Source organism: Chiloscyllium plagiosum, unplaced genomic scaffold, assembly GCF_037043375.1.
Source record: "Chiloscyllium plagiosum isolate Xiang-an unplaced genomic scaffold, Cpla_swu_hap1 HiC_scaffold_30, whole genome shotgun sequence".
NCBI lineage: Eukaryota > Metazoa > Chordata > Chondrichthyes > Orectolobiformes > Hemiscylliidae > Chiloscyllium > Chiloscyllium plagiosum.
In genome coordinates this window covers 34,768,886-34,781,163 of record NW_028270168.1, presented here as the reverse complement: position 1 = coordinate 34,781,163, position 12,278 = coordinate 34,768,886, and the positions used below count along the sequence as shown (strand labels likewise).

Sequence of the window (12,278 nt, the reverse complement as noted above, 5' to 3'; positions counted from 1 at the left end):
GCCGTGGGAAGATGTTTTAGCAACCTGTTCGGAGCTGCAGGCTTGGGGAAGCAAAGAAGACAATTGTGGATCGGGTCATTTGTATTTGTAAGGTGCAGGATACAGTAAAGCATGATGCAAACGGAATCCAAAAGAGGAGGTTCATCCACTCTGACTTCAAGTTGAGGCCAGTCTATGACACACCTGGCATAGCCATCTCATATGCTGGGGGCTTTGGTTGGAGGGGAGCAGGCAGTTGAAGGTACGAGTAGATGGGTTGGGTGGGGATTTGGGGATGTGTGAGACCTGTGGACATTCACAGGAAGGGTAATTAGGAAAAGGATCTGGCTGTCCTGAGACTCATGAACATTTCAAGGTGGGGACTAGAAGCCACTGGCTGAAGAGCATTCACTGCCATCTTTCCACTGTGCTGAAAGTTAAAGCTGCAATCACAGCTGAGTGGGCAGGGTATCTGAACCTGTGAGGTCTGCAAGACCCATCAATATGAGGCCCTCTTGAGGGCTACAGCATTCTACGTACATCTGTGCACTGAACAGGACACTGAATCAAGGGCCCTCTAATCCCTGGTGATCCTAACATATTAGCTCACAGTACACCTCCCTGTCCACTTATCGTTGACCACTTCATTAACTTCAACACATTTGCACACAGAGGCTAATAAAAGACGAGCGTGTTTGACCATGTAAGATAATGATGCCAGCAGAAACAATTCCCCTACATACACCTTGCAGGCTATCAAAGTAGACCATGGTACATACTGTGTGAACATGAAATTAGGCATAATGCTGGCAGCGTTATATTTATGGCACAAAGAGACTCTCAGAAATGCATGTAGTGCAAAACCAATAAAATTTATGTACATTGCACTGTCACCAAAGTGGCCTCAAACCTTTTTTAAATTTGTTCTTTTCCCTCTCTTTAAGTCTTGATGTTGACCCACATTCTGCAGTAGTGAGCTTGTTAATCTTGGAGGTTTGGTTGGGAAACCCCAGAAGGTTTTTGTGTCTGCACTCACCTCCATACTGAAGAGCTACAGAAGTATCCTCCTCGTCTTCAACTTCGAAGGATTGGAGAAGGACAAGCAGAGAAATGTAGGGCCTAGCCACCTCTGGAGTGTCTGAGAGGAGAGTTTTGAGGTGGTGTGTGTGTGTGTGTATGATTCCTCCTCTGTCTGGGTGCCTCCTGGCATCTGAGTCCTTAGGAAGAACCACCACTGGAGTGCATGTCGGGTTCTCAGTTCTTCTATCTCAATACCTTCGGTCTTGAGGACCAATGGCTAGTGTGATGGAATGCAAGTTGGTGCGTCTCTCCAGCAAATCCTCAAGGTGCTAATTCTGGATCTTCAAGACAGCCACCACTTGGAGACAACCAATCGCATGCCTTAGACAGCTGGGTGCCATCAGCATAGCAACACACTCCTGGAGCTTCTAGGTTATGAAGATCATTGCCTCTTATATAATTGTCTGCCACTCTTATTCTTCCCTGTGCTTATCAATTAAATCATTGATTGCAAACACCACAGAATCCTCTCCTGCCTGGGCTGTGCAGGTGCCTAGTATTCAAGTGCAAGCATCCTGGGGCATTTCTTCCTTGGCCAGCTGCAAGGCTGTTGCAGTTAAGTGCTCACCAGTTTGTTGCGGTTGGAGAGGTGGGGTTTGAGGGCAGCGGTGTGGGATGTGAATGAGTTGCATTGGAGGGCATGTTCAACCACAAGGACAGAATCCCTGGTCCTCACCTTACACCCCACCAACCTCCACATAAACCACATCATCCGCTGACATTTCTGCCACCTACAAACAGACCCCATCACCAGGGATATGTTTCCTTCCCAACCCCATCCGCTTTTCATAAAGACCGTTCCATCCGTGACTACCTGGTCAGGTCCACACCCCCCAACAACCCACCCTCCCATCCTGGTACCTTCCCCTGTCTCCGCAGGAATTGCAAAACCTGCGCCCACACCTCCCCCCTCACCTTCATCCAAGGCTCCACAGGAGCCTTCCACATCCATTAGAGTTTCACCTGAACTTCCACAAATGTCATTTACTGTGTCCGTTGCTCCCGATGTGGTCTCCTTTACTATGGGGTGTCTGGACACCTTCTTCCAGAGTGCTTTAGGGATCATCTCTGGGACACCTGCACCAGTCAACCCCACCGCCCCATGGCCAAACATTTCAACTCCCGCTCCCACCCTGGGCCTCGTCCATCACCACTCCCTCACCACCTGACGAATGGAGGAAGACTGCCTCATTTTCCGTCTTGGAACACTCCAACCCCAGGGCATCAATGTGTACTTCACCAGTTTCCTCATTTCCCCTCCACCCACCTTACCCCAGTTTCAACCTTCCAGCTCAGCACTATCCTCATGACCTGTCCTACCTGACAATCTTCCTTCCCATCTATCCATTCCACCCTTCTCTCCGACCTATCACCTTTATCCTCACTTTCATCCACCTATTGCACTCTTAGCTACCTTCTCCCCAGCCCCACCCCCCTCCCATTTATCTCTCCACCCGGGAGGCTCCCAGCCTCATTCCTGATGAAGGACTCTTGCCCAAAACGTTGATTTTCCTGCTCCTTGGATGCTGCCTGACCTGATATGCTTTTCCAACAACATTGTAATCTTGTCAGGGTTTGATGTGTGGCATCCTCTGCCAGTCCTCTGGGAAGAGGCCACTCCTCATCAGTGTGACTTTAAGAGGTGTATTCTGTCAGGGAAGCAACTTCTTAGCATTTCCCCTGTCAAGCACCTTAAGAATCCTACATGATTCAATGAGATCACCTCTCATTCGTCTAAACTGCAGTGAGTAGAGTGAGTCCCTAACCTTTAAAAGGCCTACCCACACTTCTATTTCATAATGAGCTGGGGAGAACTTTACTGTCTTCATTGTATGCAAGTCATTGGTGTGGGCTACAAAGTCAAAACTCACAACACCAGGTTATAGTCCAACAGGTTTAATCGGATGCACACTAGCTTTCAGAGCATCGCTCCTTCATCAGGTGGTAGTGGAGGGCTCAATCCTAACACACAGAATTTATAGCAAACATTTACAGTGTGATGTAACGGTAGGGCGGCATGGTAGCACAGTGGTTAGCACTGCTGCTTCACAGCGCCAGAGACCCGGGTTCAATTCCCGCCTCAGGCGACTCTGTGTGGAGTTTGCACATTCTCCCTGTGTCTGCGTGGGTTTCCTCCAGGTGCTCCAGTTTCCTCCCACAATCCAAAAATGTGCAGGTTAGGTGAAATTGGCCATGCTAAATTGCCCGTAGTGTTAGGTGAAGGGGTAAATGTAAGGGATTGGGTCTGGGTCGGTTACGCTTCGGCGGGTCAGTGTGGACTTGTTGGGCCGAAGGGCCTGTTTGCACACAAGATTCCTATTATACAGGATCATCTTACTGAACTGCTTCCAATGAAACTATATATTCCCTTAAATAAGGAGAGCAAACCACTCCCTATACTCAGATGTGGTCTCACCAGCACCTTGTACAGTTGCAGTAAGACCTCCTTACTCCTGTACTTCAGCCTCTTTGAAATGAAGGCCAATATTTAATTAGCCTTCCTGATTATATGCTGAATCTGTGTGCTAACTTTCTGTGTTTTGTGCTCATGTCCCACCATATCCCTTTGTATTGCAACTTTCTGCAGATTTTTTCAATTAAAAAACATTGTTTTTTGTTCTCCATTCCAAAATGAACAACTTTCCATTTTTTAATATGATTTTCCATTTGCCAACTTTTTGCCTACCTATTTCATGTCCTCAGTAAACTGCTCATATCAACCTTGCAACTTGCCCGTTCACCTGCAGTTCTATAAGAGGACATTTGACCAGAGGAAGACATAGAAGCATGTTGAGGATTGAGGTGACTTGGTGGGGGGTGGGGTCAACAGATGAGAAGTGTGCGCTCCATGGCCCCATCATAATCATCCTTTAAAAGGCCTACCCACACTTCTATTTCATAATGAGCTGGGGAGAACTTTACTGTCTTCATTGTATGCAAGTCATTGGTGTGGGCTACAAAGTCAAAACTCACAACACCAGGTTATAGTCCAACAGGTTTAATCGGATGCACACTAGCTTTCAGAGCTTCGCTCCTTCATCAGGTGGTAGTGGAGGGCTCAATCCTAACACACAGAATTTATAGCAAAAATTTACAGTGTGATGTAACGGTAGGGCGGCATGGTAGCACAGTGGTTAGCACTGCTGCTTCACAGCGCCAGAGACCCGGGTTCAATTCCCGCCTCAGGCGAGTCTGTGTGGAGTTTGCACATTCTCCCCGTGTCTGCGTGGGTTTCCTCCAGGTGCTCCAGTTTCCTCCCACAATCCAAAAATGTGCAAGTTAGGTGAAATTGGCCATGCTAAATTGCCCGTAGTGTTAGGTGAAGGGGTAAATGTAAGGGAATGGGTCTGGGTGGGTTACGCTTCGGCGGGTCAGTGTGGACTTGTTGGGCCGAAGGGCCTGTTTCCACACTGTAAGTAATCTAATCTAATCTAAAAATAAAACTGAAATTATACATTGAAAAATTGATTGAATGTCGTGATTGTTTCACTTCTTTCATGTGTAAATCACAAAACCTGTTTTAAAAAAATTACATTCTCAGGTTAGCTGTTAACAATGGTGATAGCTAGACAATATGTTGAAGGTGTTGGCCCCCTGTGTTCTCTGTCTATGCCATGATGTTTAGATTGATTTCTAATCTCAAAAGTGAGATAATGGAGTTCTATATTAATTCATGCCAAGGTTTGTTCAGCTTGACCAAGATGCTGAATTCAGCGGGCTATTGGCAAAGATTATGGTTATAGAGCAACTACAGAGACCATGCAATGTCCAGGCTGGTTTTACTTCCAGCCACTTGGGAACAGGCAGAGAGATTAGAGGAGCCCATGTAAAAAATGAATAGTGAACCAAGCTTTAGTGGGTGGGCAGTCTGGAAGCAAGAATAATGGAGGCATTTACTATAGATTTAATCTGTTTTATCTTACTTAGCTTAAGAAATAGTTCTGAGTCAAAAATGTGATGCTGGAAAAGTACAGCAGGTCAAGCAGCATCCAAGGAGCAGGAGAGTCAACGTTTTGATTCTGGTCTCCAGCATCAGCAGTCCTCACTTTCTCCTTTAGAATTCGTTCTGTCTAGGCTAAGAGAATTAAAAAAAGACACTCCCAAAACACTGCTGGTCGATAAAACATAACAATTTATTTCTGCAGACAGTGTTTCAGAAAATATTCAGTTTAATACCGATGATGATAGAAATGAGGGCACCCACAGCTCCCAACAAGACCATGGTAGATAAAGCAAATCCTGCAGTACCTTTCAGGGAAAAAAGTGAGAAACAGAGGCTATGAATATCAACTGTTATGCAAGAATATGATATCACTGGGTCACAGCTTTAAGGCTTTAATTGGGTCGTCTTGACCCATCTCCAACCCCAGTCCCTGCTCCCCTACACTAGGTGTACTCTTTGAAATATGAAGAGTTCCCATAGTGCTGATTGGCTTCTAACTCAGATGGCACCCACCTTCCCATGGATGAATTAAATCATTGTGATTAGATTTAGTACTAATGTTCACCGTCACGCTCATTAATTTTTATAGTTTTGTAAATTTCGTAACATTACAATATGAATTTCGATCTCTAAATAAGGGCGATCACTTCTTTATGATGTATTACCGTAGCATCTGTACAGATTCAAAGCTAGAGTTCTGAAGAAGGGTCACTGGACCCAAAACATTAACTCTGCTTTCTCTCCACAAATGCTGCCGGACCTGCTGAGATTCTTCAATTATTTGTTTTAGTTTCAGATTTCTAGCATCCGCAGATCTTTGTTTTTATGATAATGCTAGAGCATTGAGTTCCTAAATATAAAATCCAAATTCAATATTTAATTTCAATGGGCAATTTTACAGGCTGAGCTCTGGCAGAGATAAGGCAATATCTGTCAGAGGAATAGAAGATTAAATAATTTATTCAATTCATTCCCATTGTAGTATGCTTCATTACACATTGTGTGTGAAACTGCAGGAGTTCCACACATGGGTGGCATAGTGGCTCAGTGGTTAGCACTGCTGCCTCACAGCACCAGGGTCCCAGGTTCAATTCCAGACTTGAGTGACTGTGTGTGGAGTTTGAACATTCTTCCTCTGTCTGTTTGGGTTTACCTCTGGGTGCTCTGGTTTCCTCTCACAGTCACAAAGATGTGCAGGTCAGGTGAATTGGCCATGCTAAATTGCCCATAGTGTTAGCTACATTAGTCAGAGGGAAATGGGTCTGGGTGGGTTACTCTGGACAGTTGGTGGGCTGAAGGGACTGTTTCCACACTGTAGGGAATCTAATCTTAAAACAACTCTTTCCTCATATTGTTAAATGCAAACCTGATCAAAACATGTGTGTGGGCTCACACATTCCTCAGTTAGGCATGGCTACAGTGGGTAACTTAGGAAGATGGCAAAAGGTTAAGAAATCTTACCAATGGACTGAAGTGTGGTTACAAAACTTCCAGATGGTACTGTTCCTCCATTGAGACTTGAGACAATTGACATCAAGTTTGCTGCCCAAGAATCTGCTGTTATTCCAGTAGCTGTGAACCCAAGTGCAGCAATAAAACCTTGAGCAGCAGAAATAGCAGAAGCTGGAAATGAAAGTATTCAATTTAATTTAATTTAATCTGCCATAATTATCTGGTGACAGTAGTGATATATCAGATATAGCAGAAGCCCTTCCTCCCCTTGAAGGTGATGATCCATGCTTGTGTGCGATTCTATGTGTCATAGCAATTCAAACCCAGATATGTACTTCATAAAGTCCTTGTGATTAGACCCAGTCTAACAATATATCCTATCTCAGATGGTATTGTGGATTGGAAATGGGCACCATTCCAATGTGACCCTAGAGTCTCAAGACACATAGTAGGATCATTTCAAAGACAGGCAACAGTAAGCAGAACTTTAAAGCAAATCAGTTGATTTAGGCCTTCATTGCCAAACGGAAAGGTCGCCATTTGTAAAGCATAGATCTTAAAAGATATTTTGAACCAGTTTACAAAATTATATTGTATTATGTGACAGAGGGAAGAGTACATGTTAATAGTAGCAAATTGATTATTTTTCATACTAGTTTACAAGGCTGTTCATTACGTGAAACTCAGAAAGCAGAGCCCAATTTATGTCAGCACAAAAGCAGGGCCATTTCCTAGGAGGTTGGTATCTATAGAATATTGTATATACATATAATTTGTCTAAGAAAAATGTAATAATGAGCCACCTTCATCCTATTCAGGCGACTAAAGTCAATATTGCAATAAATTAATATGGCTGGAGCTGGTGTCATAACACATATAATTAAGATAACGTTGTGAAGTATGAAAGCTATGACCATACTAGTGTGCTGTGTTTTAAGACAGTGGATTAAAAGAAACAGTAGTTCAGCACATAGGAGAAAGTGAAGACTGCAGATGCTGGAGATCAGAGTCGAGAATGTGGTACTGGAAAAACACAGCGGGTCAGGCAGCATCTGAGGAGCAGGGGAATTGACATTTCGGGCATAAACCCTTCATCAGGAATGAGGCTTGTGGACCAGGGCTGAGAGACAAATGGGAGGGGGATGAGGTTGGGGAGAGGAAGCTGGGAAAGCGATAGGTGGATGAAGGTGATGGGTTCAGCAGATACAAAGATGAACAAGAGGGAAAGTGAGAAATGAGAATTCTATAAGCCAATCCATAATATGCTGACATCATTTGTTTTGCTGGTGTAATGTTTATTAAATTTGATCTTGATCTCCTAGATCCTGGGTAATCCAAGATGGAGGACGGGAAAAATTTCTGGCTGTAAGAACTGCTCCTTTTTTTTGAGGTATTTTAGGTGCTGGAGGTGATTTCCTCGAATTCCAGGAGCAGCAATAACTATTTCATATGCTGTTGCATTGTTTTGGAACTTTGGGAAAAAAATATTCAAAACAACAGCAGTTTAAAAGGGAGAAGAGCAGATAAAGGAAGCACATGGTGAGGACAGTGCAGGAGAGGGAGAGAGAGAGAGAGGGAGAGAGAAAACCTGCACAGTTACTGCCTTTGCTGTTTGAATTAGTGTATCGCTGGACATCGGAGTGCATCTGGGAAAATTAACAAAACAGTGAAATTCACAACTAATCTTGGAGGAACTGTTGGGCGAAGTTCACAGCAGATAATCAGATAAGTTAATCGTTGTTTTCAGTCTGTCCAATAGTAAGGCTGCAGTAGTGAGTACAGTGGGTTATTTCTTGATTATATGTTTTTTGGAGATAAGTCTTTTGATTAAACATAAAATATAAGCCATAACTATTAATTTAACCTGGTGCAGTGTTTTGTAGAGAAATAAGACGGTGTTATTTTCTGGGTCTGCAGATTGTGAAGGAGCAAAAATGGCCTTTGCAGTGATATGTACTTCTTGTCAGATGTGGGAGTTTAAAGAGAGTTTAAGGGTTACTGCGGATTATATCTGCCATAAATGCTGTTGGATGCAAATCTCATCAGATCAAAGGGATTGGTTGGAGAGACAGATAGAAGCGATGAGGAATTTGCAACAGCAACAGTATGTGATGGTTGGTAGTTATAGGGAGGGGGCAAGTCTCAAATATAGTCACATAGATAGATTAACTCCAGGAAGGGGAAGAGAGGTAGGCATGTAGGGCAGGAGTCTTTTGTGGATATACCCATTTCAAACAGGTATGCTGTTTTGGAAAATGCAGAGGGTGATGGATTCTCAGGGGAACGTAGCACAAACAGCTAGGTTTCTGGTATTGAGATTGGCTCTAATGCAACATGGGGTACGTCGCCTTCCAAGAGATCAATTGTGTTAGGGGATTCTGTAGTCAGAGGAACAGACAGACGTTTCTGTGGCCAGCAGAGAAAAAGCAGAATGGTGTGTTGTTTCCCTGGCGCCAGGATCAAGGATGTCTCAGAGAGGGTGCAGAATGTTCTCACGGGGGAGAGGGGTCAGCAGGAGGTCATTGTCCACATTGGAACCAACAATGTAAGAAGGGAAAAGGTTGAGATTCTGAAGGGAGATTACAGAGAGTTAGGTAGAAATTTAAAAAGGAGGTCCTCAAAAGGTAGTGATATCTGGATTACTCCTGGTGCTACGAGCTAGTGAGGGCAGAAATAGGAGGATAGAGCAGATGAATGCATGGCTGAGGGGCTGGTGTATGGGAGAAGGATTCACATTTTTGGATCATTGGAATCTCTTTTGGGGTAGAAGTGACCTGTACAAGAAGGACAGATTGCACCTAAATTGGAAGGGGACTAATATACTGGCAGGGAAATTTGCTCGAACTGCTCAGGAGGATTTAAACTAGTAGGTGGGGGGTTGGGACCCAGGGAGATAGTGAGGAAAGAGATCAATCTGAGACTGGTACAGTTGAGAACAGACGTGAGTCAAACAGTCAGGGTAGGCAGGGACAAGGTAGGACGAATAAATTAAACTGCATTTATTTCAATGCAAGGGGCCTAACAGGGAAGGCAGATGAATTCAGGGCATGGTTAGGAACATGGGACTGGGATATCAGAATAATTACAGAAACATGGCTCAGGGATGGGCAGGACTGGTAGCTTAATGTTCCAGGATACAAATGCTACAGGAAGGATAGAAAGGGAGACAAGAGAGATGGGGGAGTGGCATTTTTGATAAGGGATAGCATTACAGCTGTGCTGAGGGGGGATATTCCCAGAAATACTTCCAGGGAAGTTATTTGTGTGGAACTGAGAAATAAGAAAGGGATGATAACCTTATTGGGATTGTATTATAGACCCCTTAATAGTCAGAGAGAAATTGGGAAACAAAGTTGGAAGGAGATCTCAGCTATCTGTAAGAATAATAGGGTAGTTATGGTAGGAGATTTTAACTTTCCAAACATAGACTTGGACTGCCATAGTGTTAAATGTTCAGATGGAGAGGAATTTCTTAAGTGCACACAAGACAATTTTCTGGTTCAGTATATGGATGTACCTACTGGAGAAGGTGCAAAACTTGACCTACTCTTGGGAAGTAAGGCAGGGCAGTGACTGAGGTGTCAGTGGAGGAGCACTTTGGGGCCAGCGACCGTAATTCTATTTGTTTTAAAATCGTGATGGAAAAGGATAGACCAGATCTCATAGTTGAAGTTCTAAATTGGAGAAAGGCCAATTTTGACGGTATTAGGCAAGAACATTTGAAAGCTGATTGGAGGCAGATGTTCACAGGTAAAGGGACGGATGGAAAATGGGAAGCCTTCAGAAATGAGATAACAAGAATCCAGAGAAAGTATATTCCTGTCAGGGTGAAAGGAAAGGCTGGTAGGTATAGGGAATACTGGATGACAAAAGTAATTGAGGGTTTGGTTAAGAAAAAGAAGGCAGAATTTGTCAGGTATAGACAGGATAGATCGAGTGAATCCTTAGAAGAGTATAAAGGAAGTAGGAGTATACTTAAGAGGGAAATCAGGAGGGCAAAAAGGGGACATGAGATAGCTTTGGCAAATAGAATTAAGGAGAATCCAAAGGGTTTTTACAAATATATTAAGGACAAAAGGGTAACAAAGGAGAGAATAGGGCCCCTCAAAGATCAGCAAGGCGGCCTTTGTGTGGAGCCACAGAAAATGGGGGAGATACTAAATGAATATTTTGCATCAGTATTTACTGTGGAAAAGGATATGGAAGATACAGACTGTAGGGAAATAGATGGTGACATCTTGCAAAATGTCCAGATTACAGAGGAGGAACTGCTGGATGTCTTGAAATGGGTAAAGGTGGATAAATCACCAGCACCTGATCTGGTGTACCCAAGAACTCTGTGGGAAGTTAGAGAAATAATTGCTGGGTCTCTTGCTGAGATATTTGTATCATCGATAGTCACAGGTGAGGTGCCAGAAGACTGGAGGTTGGCAAACACGGTGCCACTGTTTAAGAAGGGCGGTAAAGACAAGACAGGGAACTATAGCCCGTTGAGCCTGACCTCAGTGGTAGGTAAGTTGTTGGAGGGGATCCTGAGGGACAGGATGTACATGTATTTTGAAAGGCAAGGACTGATTCAGGATAATCAACATGGCTTTGTGCGTGGGAAATCATGTTTCACAAACTTGATTGATTTTTTTGAAGAAGTAACAAAGAGGATTGATGAGGGCAGAGCAGTAGATGCGATCTATATGGACTTCAATAAGGCATTCGAAAAGGTTTCCCATGGGAGACTGATTAGCAAGGTTAGATCTCTTGGAATACAGGGGGAACTAGCCATTTGGATACAGAACTGGCTCAAAGGTAGAAGACAGAGGGTGGTGGTGGAGGGTTATTTTTCAGACTGGAGGCCTGTGACCAGTGGAGTGCCACAAGGATCGGTGCTGGACCCTCTACTTTTTGTCATTTACATAAATGATTTGGATGCAAGCATAAGAGGTACAGTTAGTAAGTTTGCAGATGACACCAAAATTGGAGGTGTAGTGGACAGCTAAGATTACAACAGGATCTTGACCAGATGGGCCAATGAGCTGGGAAGTGGCAGATGGAGTTTAATTCAGATAAATGCGAGGTGCTGCATTTTGGGAAAGCAAACCTTAGCAGGACTTAGACACTTAATGTTAAGGTCCTAGGGAGTGTTGCTGAACAAAATGACCTTGGAGTGCAGGTTCATAGTTCCTTGAAAGTGGAGTCGCATATAGATAGGATAGTGAAGAAGGTGTTTGTTCTGCTTTCCTTTATTGGTCAGAGTATTGATTACAGGAGTTGGGAGGTCATGTTGCAGCTATACAGAATATTGGTTCGGCCACTGTTGGAATATTGCAAGCAATTCTGGTCTCCTTCCTATCGGAAGGATGTTGTGAAACTTGAAAGGGTTCAGAAAAGATTTACAAGGATGTTGCCAGGTTTGGAATATTTGAGCTATAGGGAGAGGCTGAACAGGCTGGGGCTGTTTTCCCTGGAGCATCGGATGCTGAAGGGTGACCTTATAGACGTTTACAAATTATGAGGGGCATGGATAGGGTAAATAGACAAAGTCTTTTCCCTGGGGTCGGGGAGTCCAGAACTAGAGGGCATAGGTTTAGGGTGAGAGGGAAAAGAGACCTCAGGGGCAACTTTTTCACGCAGAGAGTGGTACGTGTATGGAATGAGCTGCCAGAAGAAGTGGTGGAGGCTGGTACAATTGCAGCATTTAAAAGGTATTTGGATGGGTATATGAATAGGAAGGGTTTGAATGGATATGGGCCAGGTGCTGGCAGGTGGGACTAGATTGGGTTGGGATATCTGGTTGGCATGGACAGGTTGGACCAAAGGTTGCCATGCT

The 12,278-nt window shown here is 44.0% G+C and overlaps 1 protein-coding gene across 9 annotated transcripts in view; it reads right to left on the bottom strand.

Annotated features, from left to right (window-relative positions):
- Positions 1-5,168: 5,168 nt before the first annotated feature.
- The window catches only part of LOC122563715 (interferon alpha-inducible protein 27, mitochondrial-like), a 39,263-nt gene continuing 32,153 nt past the window's right edge, over positions 5,169-12,278 (bottom strand). For all 9 annotated transcript variants that reach the window (XM_087976890.1, XM_087976889.1, XM_087976888.1 and 6 more), the window contains 2 exons: positions 6,464-6,625; positions 5,169-5,307 (listed from right to left, as the gene is read on the bottom strand). In XM_087976890.1, the coding sequence (XP_087833016.1) occupies positions 5,213-5,307; positions 6,464-6,625 (257 nt within the window). In that variant the 3' untranslated portion in view covers positions 5,169-5,212. The remainder of the gene's footprint in view (positions 5,308-6,463; positions 6,626-12,278) is intronic.